The sequence below is a fragment of the Chlorocebus sabaeus genome, chromosome 7 (genome assembly GCF_047675955.1).
Source record: "Chlorocebus sabaeus isolate Y175 chromosome 7, mChlSab1.0.hap1, whole genome shotgun sequence".
Lineage (NCBI taxonomy): Eukaryota > Metazoa > Chordata > Mammalia > Primates > Cercopithecidae > Chlorocebus > Chlorocebus sabaeus.
In genome coordinates, this window is record NC_132910.1 from 42,091,713 (window position 1) to 42,111,497 (window position 19,785).

Here is a 19,785-nt window from a genome sequence, read left to right on the forward strand (position 1 = left end):
TGTTGGTGCTATACTGATGAGTAATGGAAAGTAATTCAGCTATTTTAAACTGAATCATTTAAATTAGTTCAATGATGACATTCTGTCTTCATGTTACCCCTTCCAAGGTCTAGCCTGAGATTTTCTGACTAACTTCAAGGATTTTTTGTTTGTTCCTTGCAACAGATATTCATACTTTGACAGTTCTATTATATATAATTATGTATAAACCATATTATATGCTTTTCATTTACACAGATAACCTTGCCAGTTATTATACTGAAGCCCAGTAATTTCTCTATTTCAAAGAAAGGATGGACATGCTATTTCAAAGGGAGAGAGTATAGATACCCTTTGTCTTTCTTGTCCATTTACAGTTAACTTTCTCATTATTTACAAAATAGCTACACTTTTATTAGTTCTAACTACGCTTTTGTTTTGTTTGTACAAAATAACTACATTTTTGTTAGTTCTACATGTTGTTGACAGTGTGATTTTTCTATCTTGTTTATTATTATAATATTTACCACTGAATTTCAAAATATAATACCAAAAAAGGTACTTTTGTAGTTTTATAATATGCTCTCCAAACATCTTCCTAGGAAACTATTTTTGATAATATTTTAAAAATATAGTTTCTTAGGACATTAATAAATTGCAAGTCTCAATAAATTTGTGTTGAAAGAATGAATTAGTGAATGAGTGTTCAAATGAATTTAAGAAATACTGGATTCAACACAGCAGGATTCTTAATCAGCATTTTTCAAGTTGTTACTCTGCTAATTTTATACAACAAGCTTTGAATAATTTAAAAATATTTTTGAAATGTATTTGATGATGAATGTGTTGTTAAAAATTTTTATTATTTAGTTTCCAAAGCCACACCTGTTATTTTTATCACATGAGAAACTATCTATTATAGGATTTGGTTTGTGGGGCTAGTTATGTTCTATTTACTATATCCTGTGGCTGCAGATTGAAGTAGCCATCATTAGCCTAGACTATAGTTTTGTAATTCAAACTAAAACATATCTCTAGACTTGCTAGACTGATTTATAGTTTGTTGTGTATTATTAATATTATAATTGAGCAACTCAATTGGTAAGGCAAGGGCTTTGTGACACCTTATTGCCTAGAGCCTAATTAAATGCTTTTGATTTAGTAGGAAAGCCCTTCAAAATAAGTAGGAAGTGACACAATGTTTTCTATATTAAATTAAAAAACTCTTATCAAACAATTGAACCTCCACTACAACTTTGTTTTACAAAAATGTTCTCCCTGAAATAAGAATCTCATTTCTCAAGAGGGGCTGGATTTAAATTCAGAGGTCATGAACATTTCTCTAGAATTCCTCCTTGTGAAACTGCTGGATATCTATATTCACATGCCATCCTTGTTTTCTTTATTATTATCATTATAAGTATGATTTTGTCATTTTCATTGTTTTATTCTACTAATTGATAATATCTTCTTTATCTACCTATAGTTCATTGACCCAGAATATTTTTACTAACTTGAATAGCTTTGCCTTTGGTGAGACTCCAAAGATAAGTCTAAAAAGTGTTCCCTGGGAAACTGTGATGTGTAAATGCTGTTACTTAAGATTAATACAGCAGAATTCTTAGCATATGTGTTTAATGTATATGAAATTGCCATATATTGTATTCACTCAACTAATACTTATTGAGAAACTGCTGGGAGCTAGGCATTTGGAAATACAAATATGCCAAAAGAGAATCTTTCACCTTCAAAGAGTCTGCAGTTATGTGAAGGATGTAGATTGTAATGTGGTCAGTACAATATGTAATGTGGTCAGTACAGAGGTGTACATAGGGTGTTACCAGAGCAATGAGAAGAAGCAACCAGTGCAGCCGCAGGTAGTACGGTTTGGAGAGGACTTCCTGGTGGGGATGGGGGTGCATTAGTTCAATCTTAAAGGATGTGTACAAATTAGCCACCTAGATTTTGCACTATATCATAAACTCACATATACACTAGGAAAAGCTATGACCAGCGAACATGAGAAGATTAGTCTAATCTATTCTTCTTTGACAATGTATGTTTTGTTTCTTTTGCTAAAGCTAAATGCATTGCAGAGCAAAACAAGGTTATGACACAGTGGGATGGAGGTAGGGCTCTGGAATTCATATATTTGAAAGTAATCTAGATGATTTTTTTGTGTGTGGGTGTGAGTGGGTATGTCAAGGCATTTTGGAATCCTTGACTTGGCATAGTATGGAAAATCTTTTTTCTAGTTGAAATTGAATACAAACTATCACAAGTCCTTTTGTTACTTTGAGAATGGAATGTATGAAATTTGATTGGGAAGATTAATGTAGGTTTTATTAATCTTTCTCAAATTGATAAAGTTCTGTCACCCTAAAGATTTACTCAAAGTCGTAATTTCAAAGTCATAAGCGCCAAGTCTTTTACCTTTGAAAAGTATTGGAAGCTTTAGTTTCCTAACTGCTGTGGATTATGCCAATACTTTTAGGCGTTACCTTTATGCCAAATTACAAGACAATAATTTTCCTTTTAGAAACATTATTTTCTAGACTATAATTTCTTGGCTAACACTTATAGCTCTTAGATTGCCACTTGTTGAATATTGTAACACAAATTATCAGAAGCAAATATACATACAGTAATATTTTTAATAATGTTTTCTGTAAATCACATCTAAACTCCCATTTTACTAGCTCTTAAAACAATAACATTATGTTCTAACTATTTTATGTGATAATGAAATAGGTTGGATTTTATTTTAGTAGTTTGGTCCTGTAAGGTTAATCACATTTCTTACATAATATGGATGTGAAGTAAGCAAGGCACTGGTATTTTTGTGGCTCATTATAATGATATTGAAGGGAATAAGGTAGGTGACAATTGACATTTAAAACAAATTTATTTTCATAATATAATTTCTATCTCTATAAATGATAATTCTCATCTTATTGATTCTGTTACACTGCAAGTATAAAACTTTTATTGTTGATAAGAAGTTCATAATAGATAAATCACTTTAGACCTGGAGTTTGTGACTTAAAAAATAAAAGCCTATATTTCGAAAAGCAAAAATAAAGTGAATAATTAATTATCTTATGTATTTCTTCCACTAAATATACTTCAAATGAATTATAATATATAAGTTAAAAAGCCAAAAATAATATGTAACTGTAAGATCTACATTATAGGTAACTATAAAATAAAAATACTCATTGTCTATATGTATAAAATGCTGTTTCAACCAAATATTAAATAGAATATTTAATATAGTAAAAGTTATATCCCTTTTTAGAGGTTTTTCATCTTTATAAATGTATTTGATAGTAAATGTACTAAAAACTACAATGGAACTGAACTTCTAGCAAATTTTGAAAGCTCTTCAATATCATCGTGAAATAATTATTCCTCAGATGAGACTTTGTTAAACTCATTACTCTTCTTCAGTAATTTAAAATTTCCCAAATAAAATTACTCTTCCATATAGTGGTGAATGAGAAGGTGGGAAAATTTTCCTGATTCCCGCAGGAGAAAAATGTGCAGTTTGGAAAATGTGGAAAATGTAAGTGTTCCAACACAGCAGATGATTTATGTTGTTTATATGATGAATTGCATGAAAGGCTAAAGAGAAATAATTTTAGATTAAAAAATTTTGTTTGGTACCTCTTAGACGCAGGAAGACCTACCAGCCTGTGATATTTTGTAAGTTAAGAACAACTTCTACAAATATTAGGGGGCAGTAAATAAGAGTTTTATTTATTTCCATCTGTATGAAATGTCTTTGATGATTTTGTGCTCTCAACTTTCTGTCAGTTTTAGTGCTCTAGGAAAGAAACCCAAATACATTATTACTTCAATCATAGCATAATTACAGGCATACAATACCTACAATTAAATAATTAATTAGAAAGTGAAAAAATATGTCTGTGTGCATAAACAAATTTGGTGTGTATCTTTATGTGTATGGAATTTTTAAACAATAATTTGTTCAACCTGATTGTATTTTCATCACTACATTTGTTAATTCTGATTATTTTCATAAGTGAAATGGTCTTTAACCCGGATCTCAAATCACATGTGAGTGTGAAACTAGAAAATGGGAGAGAAAAATACTCACAACATTAATGGCATGGAGAAAAGGTACTGAACATACACAATCATGTCAACCTTCTCTTTTTAAGACTAAACAAGAACTTGCAGAGTCTGTATGATCAGTTTTACACTCATAGGTTGCTTTCTCTAAAATTTTGGACACAGCAAAAAATAAGCACCAAAATAGGTATAAAAATAAAGGTAATAAAATTTTGGACAAGGAAACTAATTTTAGTGAATAGTGGGAGTCCTTACTATTTAATCTAATTCCCTAAGACTGTAACTTAGTAATATTTCACTCTTCTAGCTTCAGTGAAAATAGAATAGATACATATAAGTATATTTAAAAATCTCACCCTATTAAGAGATGATACAATATGGTAAAAGAACACTGGACTAGAAGTCAGGAAACCAGAATTTCACAGTCTCTGTGTGACAGTTAGAAAATTAATTTAGGCTTGAGCTTTCCTATGTATTAAATGGAGATATTTTGCAGGATGGACTATTATGCTTTTTCTATACTAAATTTGATTATTCTATTTATTTGACTATTACATAGAATTATGCAAGGTTTTATGGATACATTAATGAACAAGAAATATAAGTACTGTCCCTATTACTTCCTTGAATTGTCCTAGTCTCAAATATAGAAATAAATAGTTACACAGTTAATTATGATATTTCACCGTTACTTCTAGATTTAATGTCTTTCTTACTGGAATATATCCTTTAGCCATTATACCAGTTAGAATGCCTTCACTTTCAAGTAAAAGACAAACCTAACACAAAGATTATTAAACAGTAAAAACAAAAAAACCCAAAAACTTGTCTAACAAGAAATCTAGAGGTAGGGAATCCCCAACTTGGTTAGTTAGAAGAAACAATGACCTCTCCTCTCCTCTCCTCTCCCTTCCCCTCCCCTCCCCTCCCCTCCCCTCCGCTGCCCTCCCTTCCCCTCCCCTCCCTTCCCCTCCCCTTTTCTAAACGGAGTCTCACTCAGTCTGTTGCCGGAGTGCAGTGGGGTGATCTGGGCTCACTGCAACCTCCACCTCCCGGGTTCAAGGCATTCTCCGGCCTCAGCCTCCTGAGTATCTGAGATTACGGTCGTGCATCAACACTGCTGGCTAATTTTGTATTTTTATTTTTAGTAGAGAGGGGGTTTCACCATGCTGGTCAGCTGGTCTTGAATGTCTGACCTCAAGTGATCCGCCCACCTCGGCCTCCCAAAGTGCTGAGATTACAAGTGTGAGCCACCCTGCCCAGCCACCAGTTTTGTTTTTTTACAGCTGACTCTCCTCTCTTTTGTGGGATCCACCAACAATTCCAGGCAATATATCAAGACAAAACAACACCCAAAGGAAAATAGCTATAATTATTCTGTGTTTTTTTTTTCTTGTTGCCAGGGAGGAAGTATTTTCCTGAAGCCCTCCTACCCCAGTCTTTCTCTTATTTCTCTGAGTCACAGGAGAACCAGCATTTAAACAAATTAAGAAGTTTTGTTTTTGAAAGAAGCAGGAAGGAGATATAAAATGAAGAGCGGGCAGGCAGCCAACAATGTCTGCCCATAATAATTTTTTCCTTTCAGAAATGTTATCAATTGGTTCTCGAGTTTCTAGTTTTTTGTTTTTGTTTTTCATTTTTATAAAATTCTTTTCTCTGCTGAGACTTGCCATTTTTTTATGTTATTACCATGTTTAATAGACCTTGAAGATATTTATAATGCTGATTCAAATTCTTTTCAGCTAATTCTAATCTATGGGTCATCTCATTGTTAGTGTCTGTCTGTAAATTGTTTTTCTGCTTCTTTGCATGTCTGCTTATGTGAATATTTGCCACACACGAATGGATGACATGTTTATCAGAGTCTGTATTTTATTGTCTTCCTCTACAGAAAGAATAGAGTTATTCTAGCAGGCAGTTAATTTACTAGTAGATCAAGTGAATTTTTGAGCCTTTTTAAACTTTGGAACTCTTATGTCTATCAGAACTATGAGTCCCCTTTGTCTGTGGCAGATCATCCTTTATCTGCATAGGCATAAAAAATTGCTGCAGCCTCTGTTTTTAGAAACTTCATGCAAGTTCAATACCCTGACACTACCACAGTGGCAATTTGTATAATTATTTCTGGTTTGCTTTCTTTCATATGGCACCTGGAAGTTCATCTGGCTTTTCCTTTTGTACTGTAACATGTTATAAAACAAACATGGTTATAAGTTATTTAGCATTTGTTCATATTTGGAACATGAGGTGGAGTGTAGATCAGCTCAGTCCAATGTGTTCTTAGAGGTCCCTTCAAATTAGTTTTTTTAAATGCATCTGTGATAAGCATTAAAAATGAAGTCCTACCATATAAAAGAGGTACCTGTATATTTGTTAAGAGTAGGGTATGGCGACCTGATGTTTTTTAAGGGAAGACCTGAAGGTGGGTGAAGGATATTTTTTTATGAAGATAGAACAACATATGCAAAGGCCCTGAGGCAGGATGGAACTTGGCACATTTCAAGGCCTGAATGAAGGCCAATGTGTTTGGAACTCAAAAAGCAAAGAGGCGGCTGTTAAGAGATGAGGTTTTGTGAGAGAGTTTCTAGACCATGAAACAACTTTGTTGGCTATGTTAAGATACTTGAATTCTATCTTGCTTTTCCCCATATTACAGGTACTGGTGAAATAACTTGTTACATGTAAATGTTTATCTAAATGTAGTGTTAAGTTCTTATAACCACTACACTTACTATAGAGGGAATTGCTGATTTCATCTCTTCTAGAAATATGACGAAACATCCAGCTACAGAAAAATTTGAGATGCAAGTCTTTTCCTAAAATGACATTCTCAAACAATATATTTGGAAAGGAATATGAAAAATATAAGTTATTCATAATCAACAGCCTTTCTGTAGGTAGGTCCTTAAACAGATAGTTTCTGTTAGGTTCTGTGAATGCCAGTACATTAATATAGATTTATGTCATTGTGCTGGTCTTAGAATTATTCAAGCTAGGATTAAACTCACCATAAATAACCTGAACCTTTTTAAAATGAGGTTGCAACAACAATAAGTTTCCTAAGTTAAGGTTTTTAAAAATTATTATTTTCTGCAGCTTTACTTAATGAAGCTTTGAAAGGCAGTTGTGTGCATATGCTTATTTATTATGCTGGGTAAAGAGGAAATTTACCCAGTTCTTTGGAAATTTGGTTCAGAAATCACAATTACAGTATAAAGTGTAAGCCATTGAGATGCTTTTTGGCTATAGACATTCCCTATAATGAAAGATGTCATTGCACTAAATAAAGAAAGGTTCCTATGACAGATAATGGGATCAATGCTATGCAACTGACATGATCTTGTATTTTGATAGTCATTTGGGCCATTATATTAAGAAACTTTCAAATGATTTGAAGAGCACTGGTGGGAAAGAGGAAATTCTAACTACCCAATGATACTACTTAGTTATAGGTAAGTGAGAAAAAAAAATCATTAAAATACTCTTTCTCTCTCAGGTAAGGGAAATCTTTCAGTTCCCCTGTAGTGTGTGTCAAGATATATGTTTTCCCATTAAACTTGTCTGCCATACTGAAAAGAGAATTACAGCACAACTTTTGAACTAGTTTGGTAAGAAATTCCTTTCACACAAAGGATCCCAGGGTGAAAAGTGGAAAGCCAGTTCACCATCGTAGTTTAACTTAAATGTATTAAGTATCAGTTGAAAGACTCAAATCTTCTACTCATTCAAGAATCCACTTAATGTAACATTTATGAGATTTGCTATTAATCTCATCCAAAACCTATGTTATTTTGGTACTTATGGGCTTAGAAAAGTCTGTATGTCTCAAACTTTAAATGTTACTAAATCTTAAATTATAAAAGCTTGGTTAGCACTCATAAGCAATGAGGCATGTGTAAATATTGGTAACAATTTTACCTAAGATTCATGAAGTTGACCCAGAGAGGATGAACTGTATATAAATGTGTTCAGTGGAGATTACATTGTCTTTGTTTTTTGTTTGGAGTAGTTATGGTGATTAATGAACCACTGTATCCAGCTTCAGTATCATACTCTTTTTTTTGCCAAGTTAAAGGACTATCTTTGGTGATATAAAGCACATTTGTTCAGTTTCTTGAAACTATAATAATTCAGAGTTGGCAGACAGAGTTATATATCCCCAAGTGCATGAATTGTATTATCCAGTGAACCCTGCTAAATGCAAGAACAGAAGAGCACCTGAATCTTGTTCTCCCCTCACCAGCCTTGTTGTATGTTTTCTGTACTAGAGGAAAATATGGCTTTGTATTAGAGATTTTTCTTCATTTTCTTGTCAACCACAAGGATAATTTTAGGTGAATTTACCCAGAGATACTTGCGTATTTTTCTGCCCAATAATATCTATTGATCAAAATATTAATATTCAATATATTGAACAACTGTAAACCATAAGTACCAACCAATCAGAAAGATAATGGCAATCAACATAAAACAGGATGACTGCGCTGGCCTTTGCAGCTGAGTGGCAACCCCATTTAACAGATATTTCACTGACGATTTCAACCTAATTAAGAATGATTTTGATTACCATAGCCTTGTAGCAGATCTATTTTTTCATGTAGAGATAAAATGTTTTGAGATAAATTGATTTGTTTCTCATATGTGAAAGAATATTAGGTTTTTTTTTTTTTGGTATGAACTACTAAAAAGTTAATAATTGTGGTGAACCTCTTAAAGTCAGTGACAGAATTCTATTAATCTCTGCAACTTCAACCATCGCTGCTCTTCTGGACACAACGTGGATGTTTTCAATAATTTTAGAAAAAGTGCCATCATCTTTGTCCTTTTGGGATTAAAAATATATTCAAATTATTGAAGTATGAAAAAATGACTAATTTCATCTTCATAATGCATTTCTGTACATGGTTCATCTTAGCTATTTGAAAATGGCAAAGATATTTAAATTTGTAAATATTAAATTATAATCTCCAGAGCCTCAGTAAATTTCCTGAAATACAATGTTAGAACTTCACACTAACATGATTCCTGAAAGTTGTGTCAGTCCGCATGCATGTTTAGATCCATGACTGACCAAATAATTTTAAAGAGCCAGCAAGCTAACTAACAGGAATTATAGAAATATAATTTAAATTTTATTGTAATTGTGGCAGGAAATTTAGAGCCATGGACAGGAGCCCCACAATTCATAACACTTCACAATACAGAAACATTTTTCTGTATGAGAGTTGTGTGTGTAGATGATTACAACAAATTGTGTTTTATTTATTCACCCATTATTGTATTTATCTATTCAATTTCAATTATACAACTATTTACTGAGTCAGCCTAATATATGCCAAATACCAGGCAAGTTCACAACTTAAAAATGATACATCTTCAAAAGTTCTATTATAACTAAAGTACTACTCTAATTTAATATGTATCTACTGTGACTTCTAATGTTTATATTTGATTTTATTCTTATTGGTCTTAGAGAAAATAGCCCTAGAAAGCATTAACACTAAATAGAAGCCTATAAGAATGACTGTATAGTTCATTTCAAGTTGGACATCATATAATTAAATTGGATCAATTGTATCAGATTAAATATACACTTTAAAGTGAAAATGTTAATGATTCTTAGTGTAACTGTAAGTATACTATTTTGTTCAATTGCTTGTTTTCCACACAAAATGCAACACTGTAGTGGTTTAGAGCTAAGTGTGCATTACCAGCATTCAAACCTCAGCAGTATCCCTTGTTAGCTGTGTAACCATCAGCAAGTTACTTAACCTCTCTTGACTCAAATCACCCCACTGGGAAATGGAGATTATAATAGTACCTAAAAGAATTGTTGTGAGAATTAAATGATTTAAAACCTATTAGATCATTACATGACTGCCTGAGGTTCAGTAAGAACTATATAAATATTAGCTATTATTATATGTATGCACATTATGTAGTTAGTAGGGGGAAAAATCCTAGGTTAGTTCATTTTACATCCATTTCTTACTCTTTAACAACAAGAAAAACTACTTATCTGTACTTTATATCTACCTCTTGAAGTTATTCAAGGTTTGAATGAATTAACACGCATGGAGTGGTTAGCACAGTACTTGGACAGTAGTCAACCCTCAAAAAATGTTAGCCATAGTTTTTTATTAATTATTTCATTATAAATATAAAATGGAGGTAATAATTATTGTCTTATCCCCTCAAAGGACAATTGAACCACTGAACATACCTGTGAAGATAAGTAAACAATTGAATATTATTCAAAAATGTGTTTACTAATTATCTAGTAATTTACAAATTCAGTTATTCTGTTTGTGGATAATCACACATGAATAAAATTAATTAAAAATATATTTTCTTATCTGTATTATTGCCTGACCTTGGTGGCAAGTGCCAGAGCATCTGTTTGTTTTTTTCTCTATTTAAGTTGCTAAGGTATCTTGTCATATAATTTAGAAAATTATATGATATAAAAATATATAAGAAAATAACATAATTCAGAAATATGTATGTATACATACATATATATATATATATAGAGAGAGAGAGAGTATTGAAATTAAACACAAGCCCTAAAAAGTATGTTACAATGTTAATTATCATTATTGGATAGGTCTCTTGGTTTTAAAAATGGAAAGAATTTTTTAATGGAAAGATTATATCCTAAAACTGTAATTTTCATTGAATCTTACCACTAAATATGTATTTGACTCATTTCATAATTTCTACTGGAATGTCTGAAAATTTTTAAAAACTAATATTGTGAGGCTGGGAGCAGTGGTTCATGTCTGTAATCCCTGCACTTTGGGAGGCCAAAGCAGGCAGATCATGAGGTGAGGAGATCAAGACCATCCTGGCTAACACGGTGAAACCCCGTCTCTACTAAAAATACAAAAAATAATACAAAAAATTAGCCAGGCGTGGTGGTGGTCGCATGTAGTCCCAGCTACTCGGGAGGCTGAGGCAGGAGAATGGCGTGAACCCGGGAGGCGGAGCTTGCAGTGAGCCGAGATTGCATCACTGCACTCCAGCCTGGGCGACAGAGCGAGACTCCGTCTCAAAATAATAATAATAATAATATCATGAAATGAGGACACAAGAAATACTTTCTAGGATACTAGAAACACTGATCAACAACTTGAAAAATACTGCTGTAAGCATGCTGCACTGTAATTTTTGTTCTTTTTTTTTTTTTTTTTCTTGTTAGGAATCTTTCCCTAAAATTAACAAAGGACGTTGATCAAGAAGCCAGGTGTTCTCACATCAGTCGAATGCCCAACAGTCCATCTGCGGATTGGCCCCTACAAGGTGTGGAAGAAAACGGAGGCATAGATTCTTTGCCATTCAGACTGATGTTACAGGACTGCACAGCAGTCAAGACGTTATTATTAAAGATGAAGAGAGTTCTTCAAGAGGTAATGGTTTGCTCTAAGATTAATGTCCTTCAGTGCTGGTAGACAATGAAGTCAGAAGACGTGGTGAGACCCTGCTCTGTCAGTGATTAACTGCATGGCGTTGTGCAGGGGTCAGGTTTCCTCTTGGACCTTAGCTAGTCTCATATGTCAAATGAATGTTTTGAAGTTCTGGTTTAGAAGGTACTCTTTAGCCTTAAAATTTTAAGAGCTTACGAAATACTTAAAAAATAATAAATTGATCCCAAGCTTCCTCCTATTTGTCAGTTAAGGAGAAATGGCTGTCAGCTATAAAGTTATGGTTACATGCTATTATAAAGCTATTGAGAGATCTATTAAATGTATTTCACATCAGTGATACTGGGGCTTTGTTTTTATGATACCATAAAAGTAGTTTACTTAGTCATTTTTGTTCCAATAATAATCTGAATTCAGTAAAGTTGAATTACAGTAAAATTCAATCTGAAGGTTGGAATGATTTTGCCTAAGGAATACAGCTACCCTCCACACAATCTGGGCCTGGTTGGTGAAACAGTGAGCTAGTCAGGAAAATACATAATGGGATTCTTTTACGCTTGTGCCCAGAAATCAGCCATTCTTTAGGATTCAAGTTTGCTTTGGTTTGATTTTTATAATTACAACATTTGTTTTATTTGAAGGATTTCTATAAAACATATACACACGATTATTATTACTTCATAGACGTGTGAAGTGAGAGTTAATAATTTTAAATTATTTTCCTCAAGTAAGTGTAATTTCAGGGCAACAGCCTGAAATTTGTGTCTTTGTATTACATCCCATTATCTTTAAATAGATTTACCTTTATTGATTGGAGATATTAATAAAGAATTGAGAAAAATATTATTATTTAGAATTGATAGTCTCTATGTTATAATGATTGCTACCATTTGCTTTTTGAACGCTTTCTTTTTTTTTTTGAGACGGAGTCTCGCTCTGTCGCCCAGGCTGGAGTGCAGTGGCCGGATCTCAGCTCACTGCAAGCTCCGCCTCCCGGGTTCCCGTCATTCTCCTGTCTCAGCCTCCCGAGTAGCTGGGACTACAGGCGCCCGCCACCTCGCCCGGCTAGTTTTTTTTTTTTTTTTTTGTATTTTTTAGTAGAGACGGGGTTTCACCGTGTTCGCCAGGATGGTCTTGATCTCCTGACCTCGTGATCCGCCTGCCTCGGCCTCCCAAAGTGCTGGGATTACAGGCTTGAGCCACCGCGCCCGGCCGAACACTTTCATAATAATGTTAGCAGTTACCACTGGAGGCTAGAATTGAATCAGGAAGAAAGAAGGCAATCTAAGATAAATGAATGCCATAGACTATTGGGGCTTCCAGTGTGTTCTCATCAGCTGTTATAAACTGTATTAGTCTGTTCTTACACTGCTAATAAAGACATACCTGAGGCTAGGTAGTTTATAAAGGGAAGACATTTAGTTGACTTACAGTTCCACATGGCTGGAGAGGCCTCACAATCACAGTGGAAGGTGATGAAGGAACAAAGTCACATTTTACATGGCGGCAGGCAACAGAGCTTGTGCCCGGAAACTCTTATTTATAAAACCATCAGATCTCATGAGACTTATTCACTACCATGATAACTGTATTTGGGGAACCACCCCCACGATTCAATTAGCTCCACATGGCCCCCCACCTTGACACATGAGGATTATTATGATTAAAGCTGAGACTTGGGTGGGGACACAGTCAAACCACGTCATAAACAAAAACTGGAAGATATCTTCTCTGTGTCCCATACAGGTTGTATCACTAGGGCAACCTTTGTTTCTGGATTTTCTGGATCCTATAATGTGTTGTGCTGGAGTGGTATGCTTATACCTGATTACCCTTAGAATTTCAGAAATTTTGTGAGCTGGCGGTTAAGCAAAGGCATTAAATAAATTATATGAACTTATAATTAAATCAATTACTTTTAAAAAGGGTAATCAGTATTCAAAACTATTTTTGAATACTATAGAAAAAATATTTTCTATTTATTTTACTATTATCTACACTTGTGAGATGATTTACATCTTTTAGAATCACATGGTGGAAGTACTATATAATTCCTACTGTACAGATTTCCAACATGTAGATTCATTTTATGTCATTTTGGTAGCTTGAAATCAGCCATGTGGGAGTATTTATGCCTCAGAAATTGGCAAACACTGCAAATTAAGGCCTTGTATTTTTGGCTAGGCCTTAATTTGTTGCTAAATATTTACTAGCACATTACTATGTGTATAACTATATGATTTCTGTACTGACAACATAAATATTTGACTGCAAATGAATAGATAAGTTTGAATTTCTTCAACCTTTGGCTTAACATGCAACCTGATCCTCTTCAAACAAGGCAAACTTAGTAACAGCTGTTATATTAAAAGGTACTAATCTCAACTATTCAGCTTTTTACCTCTCTGTTTGGTCTGAATTTTAGTAACAAATCAATTCAAGCAAAAGTTAAGTAGAAAGAACTGACAAGGTGCAAGAGGCTTTCTTAGAGTACTTAATTTTATAATTTTAAAATATTCAGTGATATTCACTATAAAGTCAATATTCAAAATATATTGAGATGGTTTTTATACTGCCACCTGTTTGTCTTTATTAAGGAGTATTCAAAGAAGCTGAAGAGAATCTATTTTTAAAGCTGATGTAGAGTGAAGAATACTTAATATATGTTTGTGCAGCCCATTCAGTGAGCAGAGGGTCTTTATTATCAACAGGGAAAAGCAATACTATTGTATGATTAGCACAGACAACAGTTCTACTAAGAATATATTCATAATAGATGTCTCCAAAGAAAATTGTTTTTTGAAATGTTCCCTAAGCCAGGAAGTTTTAAACTGCAATTCCCATTTTATTACTAAATTTGAGCTTAATATCAATATGCATTTAGATTAACAATATCTTTTTAATGTAAAAAAATTCATTCCTATTTTTGGACTGATTTTTTGTGATGTACAATAGTTCAATCTTTGTTCACAGATTATTTTTTAATGGCAGGAGGTCCCTGTTATCTGGTTTCAAGGTAAAATAACTACTTAATTTTTATATGTCATATTAGAATATTCTTTTATTTGAGATATTTGTTACATGAGTATTGCTTTTATATATTTTTTCCCATTGATCTATTTGAAACCTATCACTTAGTAGAAATGCAATGCATTCATGATATTTTTATACTTTTGCTAATAAAGGTGCACCTTTCTTGTGAGCAAATCAAGTTATCCTTTATTACTTTTGAGGGGACATCTTCTACAAATAGCATTTGAAAATATCCAGAGATAGTAATAGTGAGAACACAGAATATTTTTGGCCTAACCTGTTTAAGATTGCTGTAGGGTTGTGGTTAATGACTAGTGGCTAGAAGGATGCCTAGACAGATTTTTAATAGATGACTTCCCTAAAGTTTCTAGAACAGATTCAGGGTTGTGGAGTAATAAAATTAATTCCTTGGAAAGTTCTACACAACAGTCTAAATAAATATACAAGTTGAGCATCCCTAATCTGAAAATCCTAAATCCAAAATACTCCAAAATGTAAAACCTTTTGAGCACTGATGTGACACCACAAGTGGAAAATTCCACATATAAGTACTTTAAACAACTTGTTTTATACATGAAATTATTAAGAATATTGTATAAAATTATCTTTGGGCTATGTCTATAAAGTATATATGAAACATAAAGGACTTTCATGTTTAGACTTGGGTCCCATTCCCAAGACATCTCATGAGGTATATGCAAATATTCTAAAGTCTGAAAAAATTCAAAAAACACTTTTGTTCCCAAACCTTTTGGATAAGGGATACTTGACCTGTACTCTATCTTTCAAGTACTCTTATCTATATAGTCCATATTGGTTATATCATTTTAATGAATATAAGCATAAATGGTGAGGTCTACTTATAATATTTTAAAGCTACCTATAAAATTTACTTCTTGCAACATTTTTTATGAACTATCACATGTTTAAAATTATTTTGCAATTTTTATTACTGGCTTAACGACCTTAGATGCTGTTAAAATGTTAAATCCCATTAGCTAATTCCAGATTTTTTTTTAAGTTATTTTGTCATTAACTGGCATTGCATTACTTATTATTCTACCTACTTTGGGTTTAATAAAAATTTTCATCAAGTAATTCATTTGGCGCTTAGTAATTCTTCCATTTTATGCCATCACCATAACAACATAAACCATATTAATCTAATCCAGGTTTGGGGATTATATGTGATATGCTATTTTATAACATAATATATACTTTCAATAAAATATAATTTTGAAAGTGAATAAAACTGTGAAAGTGAATCTAACAGCATGTTTGTATCTGAATCATCTTAGGTAGGAACCAGAGATGGAGATGAATAATGGCTAGGCATTGCTCTAAATATTCTGCTTCAGTGAACCTGTCTTTGGCCCAAGCATGTGAATGGTGAGGACTTACTAAGTGTCTCTTCCAAGTATACTGGAAAAGCACTGGGTTAGGATATTGTGTTTTAGACTGTTTGTATAAAACATCCTGAAACCTTCCTCTACTTAGGAGATTCTTGCTCCTAAATACTTTTCAGATCTGCTTATATCTATCTCTTCTTCCAACTGCTCCTACATCAATGATGGTCCATTTTACTGAAGTTACTTCGTAATGGGTCTTCTTACTTCTAGTCTTCCCACCTATCAAATTAGTTTACTCATTGCTGTCAGACTAAAATGAATATGTGATCAAGTCAGTCTCCTGTAATTTTTTGAATGTTTCCTAATTGCTCTTACAAGTTCTTCTACAGGTTGTATAACAGTCTATATTTCCTCTATCATTGGAGCACTTATGTCTCCTCATTATAATTGCTAATCTTCCTTTCCACAGTGATACTCTAGGATGCATGAAAATGATCTTGTGAACTTGCATCTTCTTGTATCTTCTCAACCTGGAGGGTATTTGCTGTTTAATAAGTGTTTATTAATAAATAAATGAAAGGAACTAGATTTCATTCTGTTTCCAGGCTACCATTAAAATAACTGTTGACAGAAAACAAATGATAAGCTTGAGTGCTTGATGGAATGAGGATCAAAATAAGTACGTAGAAAATTTCTCTTCATTAAACGAAGTGTACAATATGTTTTTTCTCCAAATATGAAATAAAGACACATCACAAAAATTATTAGATTTAATTTAATCAAGACTCATTTGTTTGCCCAAGTCTATCAATGGTAGATATAATTTCCTGAAGATTTTTGAGACCTTTCTATGCAGTAGATGGCTATAGTGTTCATTAACTGTGTTTTTAAAATTATCTGCTACATCTTCCAGATTAGAAGAAAGGCCTAGTGGTTTAGAGACTGGTTATTTCCATATGTACTCACTCTTTTCACACAGAGATAATTTTGTTTTCACTAAACATCATGGCAGTTTCAGAGGGAAAGGACAACTATAAATCATTATAAAACCACAAATTAGCAAATCTAATAAACATAAAATTGTTGGTATAAAGCCATTATTACTTCTTATTGTTTGGCTAAGCTTACCATTTTCCTAACGATGTTCTGTTGACATCCTAGATTTTAATTTTGAGATGAGCTAAGAATGAATAATCTGAATGGAATATCACACTCCAAATTGTGTCATCCTTTTTTAAAGATTTTTTTTTTTTTAATTAAAATGCTCATTCATATTCCCAGCAACTCCAAACTTCAACTCCTTTATTTTTAGAAAAATGACTGATGTTGGGCCCTTAGAAATTCTATTGTTGTCACTTTATTCTCTAGTATTAGTGGTAAAAGACATGACTATAGCAAGGGAGGAGAACTGTATCATTTTTTTTCTTTTTTTCTTAATTTTTTTCACATAATTTTATTAATCTATAAAAGAAAATGTTTAATATCTACAGAGGTAGGTTTTGTTTTAATATTTCCTTTTAGTTTGCTCTACTCTCTCTTTATCAAACAAATATATTTTGATATAATGAGCTAAATCTATTCTAACAAAATAGGTAGATAAGTAAAAATCAAGGAACTACTTATTTGAAAATTTATGTAATTTACAGGCCCATGTAGTTGATGGAAATATTGGGGCTGTGAAACATTTGGAAAAGACCTGCCATTGATTAAAGAGCTGGAATCTATTTTTTTTTTTCTTTTCTCTACTATCTAATAGTTCAACCATTAATTTCATTTTACCTAAAAGGAATAATAATGAAAAACTTTCAAGGATAATTTTCAATGCAAAATTTTTGGGGTTTTTTTTTTCAGTATAATTTGCAATTACATTATAAAATTTAGAGCGTTTTCTACTTCATCATTCGTCACTGTTGGGAATTTTTAAAGGGTTTATTTTTACTACATTTCAGTAAATGATTCAAAGAGCATTAATAAGGATTTTATAACTAAATGACATTTTCCTATCAGCACATCTTGAGACGGAAAGAAAAGTCTATAGGGTAGGAACTTTAGCAATGGATAATTAGAGAAGGAAAAGGCAACAGTGAAGAGTCGTAAAGAAAATACCCAAATCAAGCAATTACCATGGAAGTATAGATAGCAATCTAATAATCAGAATTCTCTTTATACTTATCATTTGAAAATAACAACACTACAAGTTTTTGCTACCTTCTTTGTATTTATTTATTTATTTTTGCTGACTCAAAAATATGTTTAAGGAAAATTAGAAAAAGAAGTGTCATGAAAACATCAAATGGCAGAAAGTTAGAGTGGCTATAGTAATGTCAAAGTAGATCTAAATCTATGACATTTTACCACAGTCAGAGAGCCATACTTACTAATGGTAAAAGTCAGTTCTTTAGGAAGACACAACAGTCAAACATATGGATGGCTTGTTTCTAGAACTTCCAAATACACAATGCAAAAACTGACAGAACTAAGAAATAAACAAATTAGCAATCACAATTGAAGAATTTAAAACATTTCTTTCTATAATTGATAAAGCAACTAAATGAAAAACATCAGAAAATTTCTAGAAGACTTGAACAATATTATCAATGTTTTTAACCCAATTGACATTTATAGAATACTACACTTAATAAAATAATTATATATTATTTTCAAATGTGAGTGGAACATCATCAAGAAAAAGTATATCCTGGGTAACAGAATAAGTCCCATTAAATTTGAAAGGTAGACATCTATAGGGTACATTTTCTTGAGAACAATGGAATGAAACTAGGAATCATAAATAATAAAATAACTATAAAAGCATCAAATATTTGGAAATTAAATTACAAACTTCTACATAACCCATAGACAAATTTAGAAAGCTGAAAGAAAATTTTAAAATGTTCCAATGAGATGATGATAATAATATCACAAATCAAAATGTTCTGGATATCATTAAAACTATGATTACAGGGAAATTTGTAACTTTAAATGCTTATATTTAAATAAAGAGTGCTATAATTCATAACCTAACTTTCTTCCTTGAAATGTTGGTTAATGAATACAAAAAAACAATCGAACAGAAAGAAGTTCTAATATTAAATAGTATGGTAGGGAAATTATAGTTCATAATAATTTGTTACATTTCAAAATAGCTAGAAGATTTGTAATGTTCCCAACACAAAGAAAAGATACATGTTTGAGGTGATGTATATACCAATTACCCTGATTTAATCACTCCACATTGTATACATACATTAAGAGATCACATGCACCCAAAAATATGTTCAACTATAAAATATCAATTAAAAAGGAAGCTAATAAAAGTAGGGCAAATTAAATCCAAATGAAGTATGTAGAAACACATAATAAAAAATAAAACCATAAAATTAAAAACAGACAAACAATAAGCCCAAAAAAGTCAATAATAAAATGACAGAATTAACAGTAAATTTATCAGCATTGGAGGATATAAGGTTATCATAAAATTATACATTGCTGTGTAGAAAATTAGCTCTAAAATCTAGTAGATTAAATCCATATTTGTTATCTCAAAGTTTCTATGGTTACGAGTTTAAGAGTGGTTACCTGCTGGTTATGGCTGAAGGCATCTCATTAGGTTGCACTCAATATGTCAACCATGACTGTAGTCATGAATTCTTGGCTGAACTTGAGGATCTACTGCCTAGTTCATTCACTTGCTGTGTGGCAAGAGGACTCAGTTCTTCACTGCTGGTACTCAGAGGCCTCAGTTTCTTACCATGTAGCCTTTTCACTGGTCAACATGGCAATTGGCTTACCCCTGACTACACAATCTGAGAGAGAGAAGACAAAATGCACCATGTCTTTTGTAGCCTAATCTCAGAAGTAATATACCATCACTTTTGTCAAATTTATTAGTCACAGAGATCCAA

General features: G+C 32.5%; 1 protein-coding gene across 2 annotated transcripts in view; it reads left to right on the top strand.

Annotated features, from left to right (window-relative positions):
- Positions 1–19,785, top strand: part of CCSER1 (coiled-coil serine rich protein 1) — a 1,436,819-nt gene that overhangs the window by 476,074 nt on the left and 940,960 nt on the right. For both annotated transcript variants that reach the window (XM_073017490.1, XM_073017491.1), the window contains exon 6: positions 11,276–11,483. In XM_073017490.1, coding sequence (XP_072873591.1) covers positions 11,276–11,483 — 208 coding nt within the window. The remainder of the gene's footprint in view (positions 1–11,275; positions 11,484–19,785) is intronic.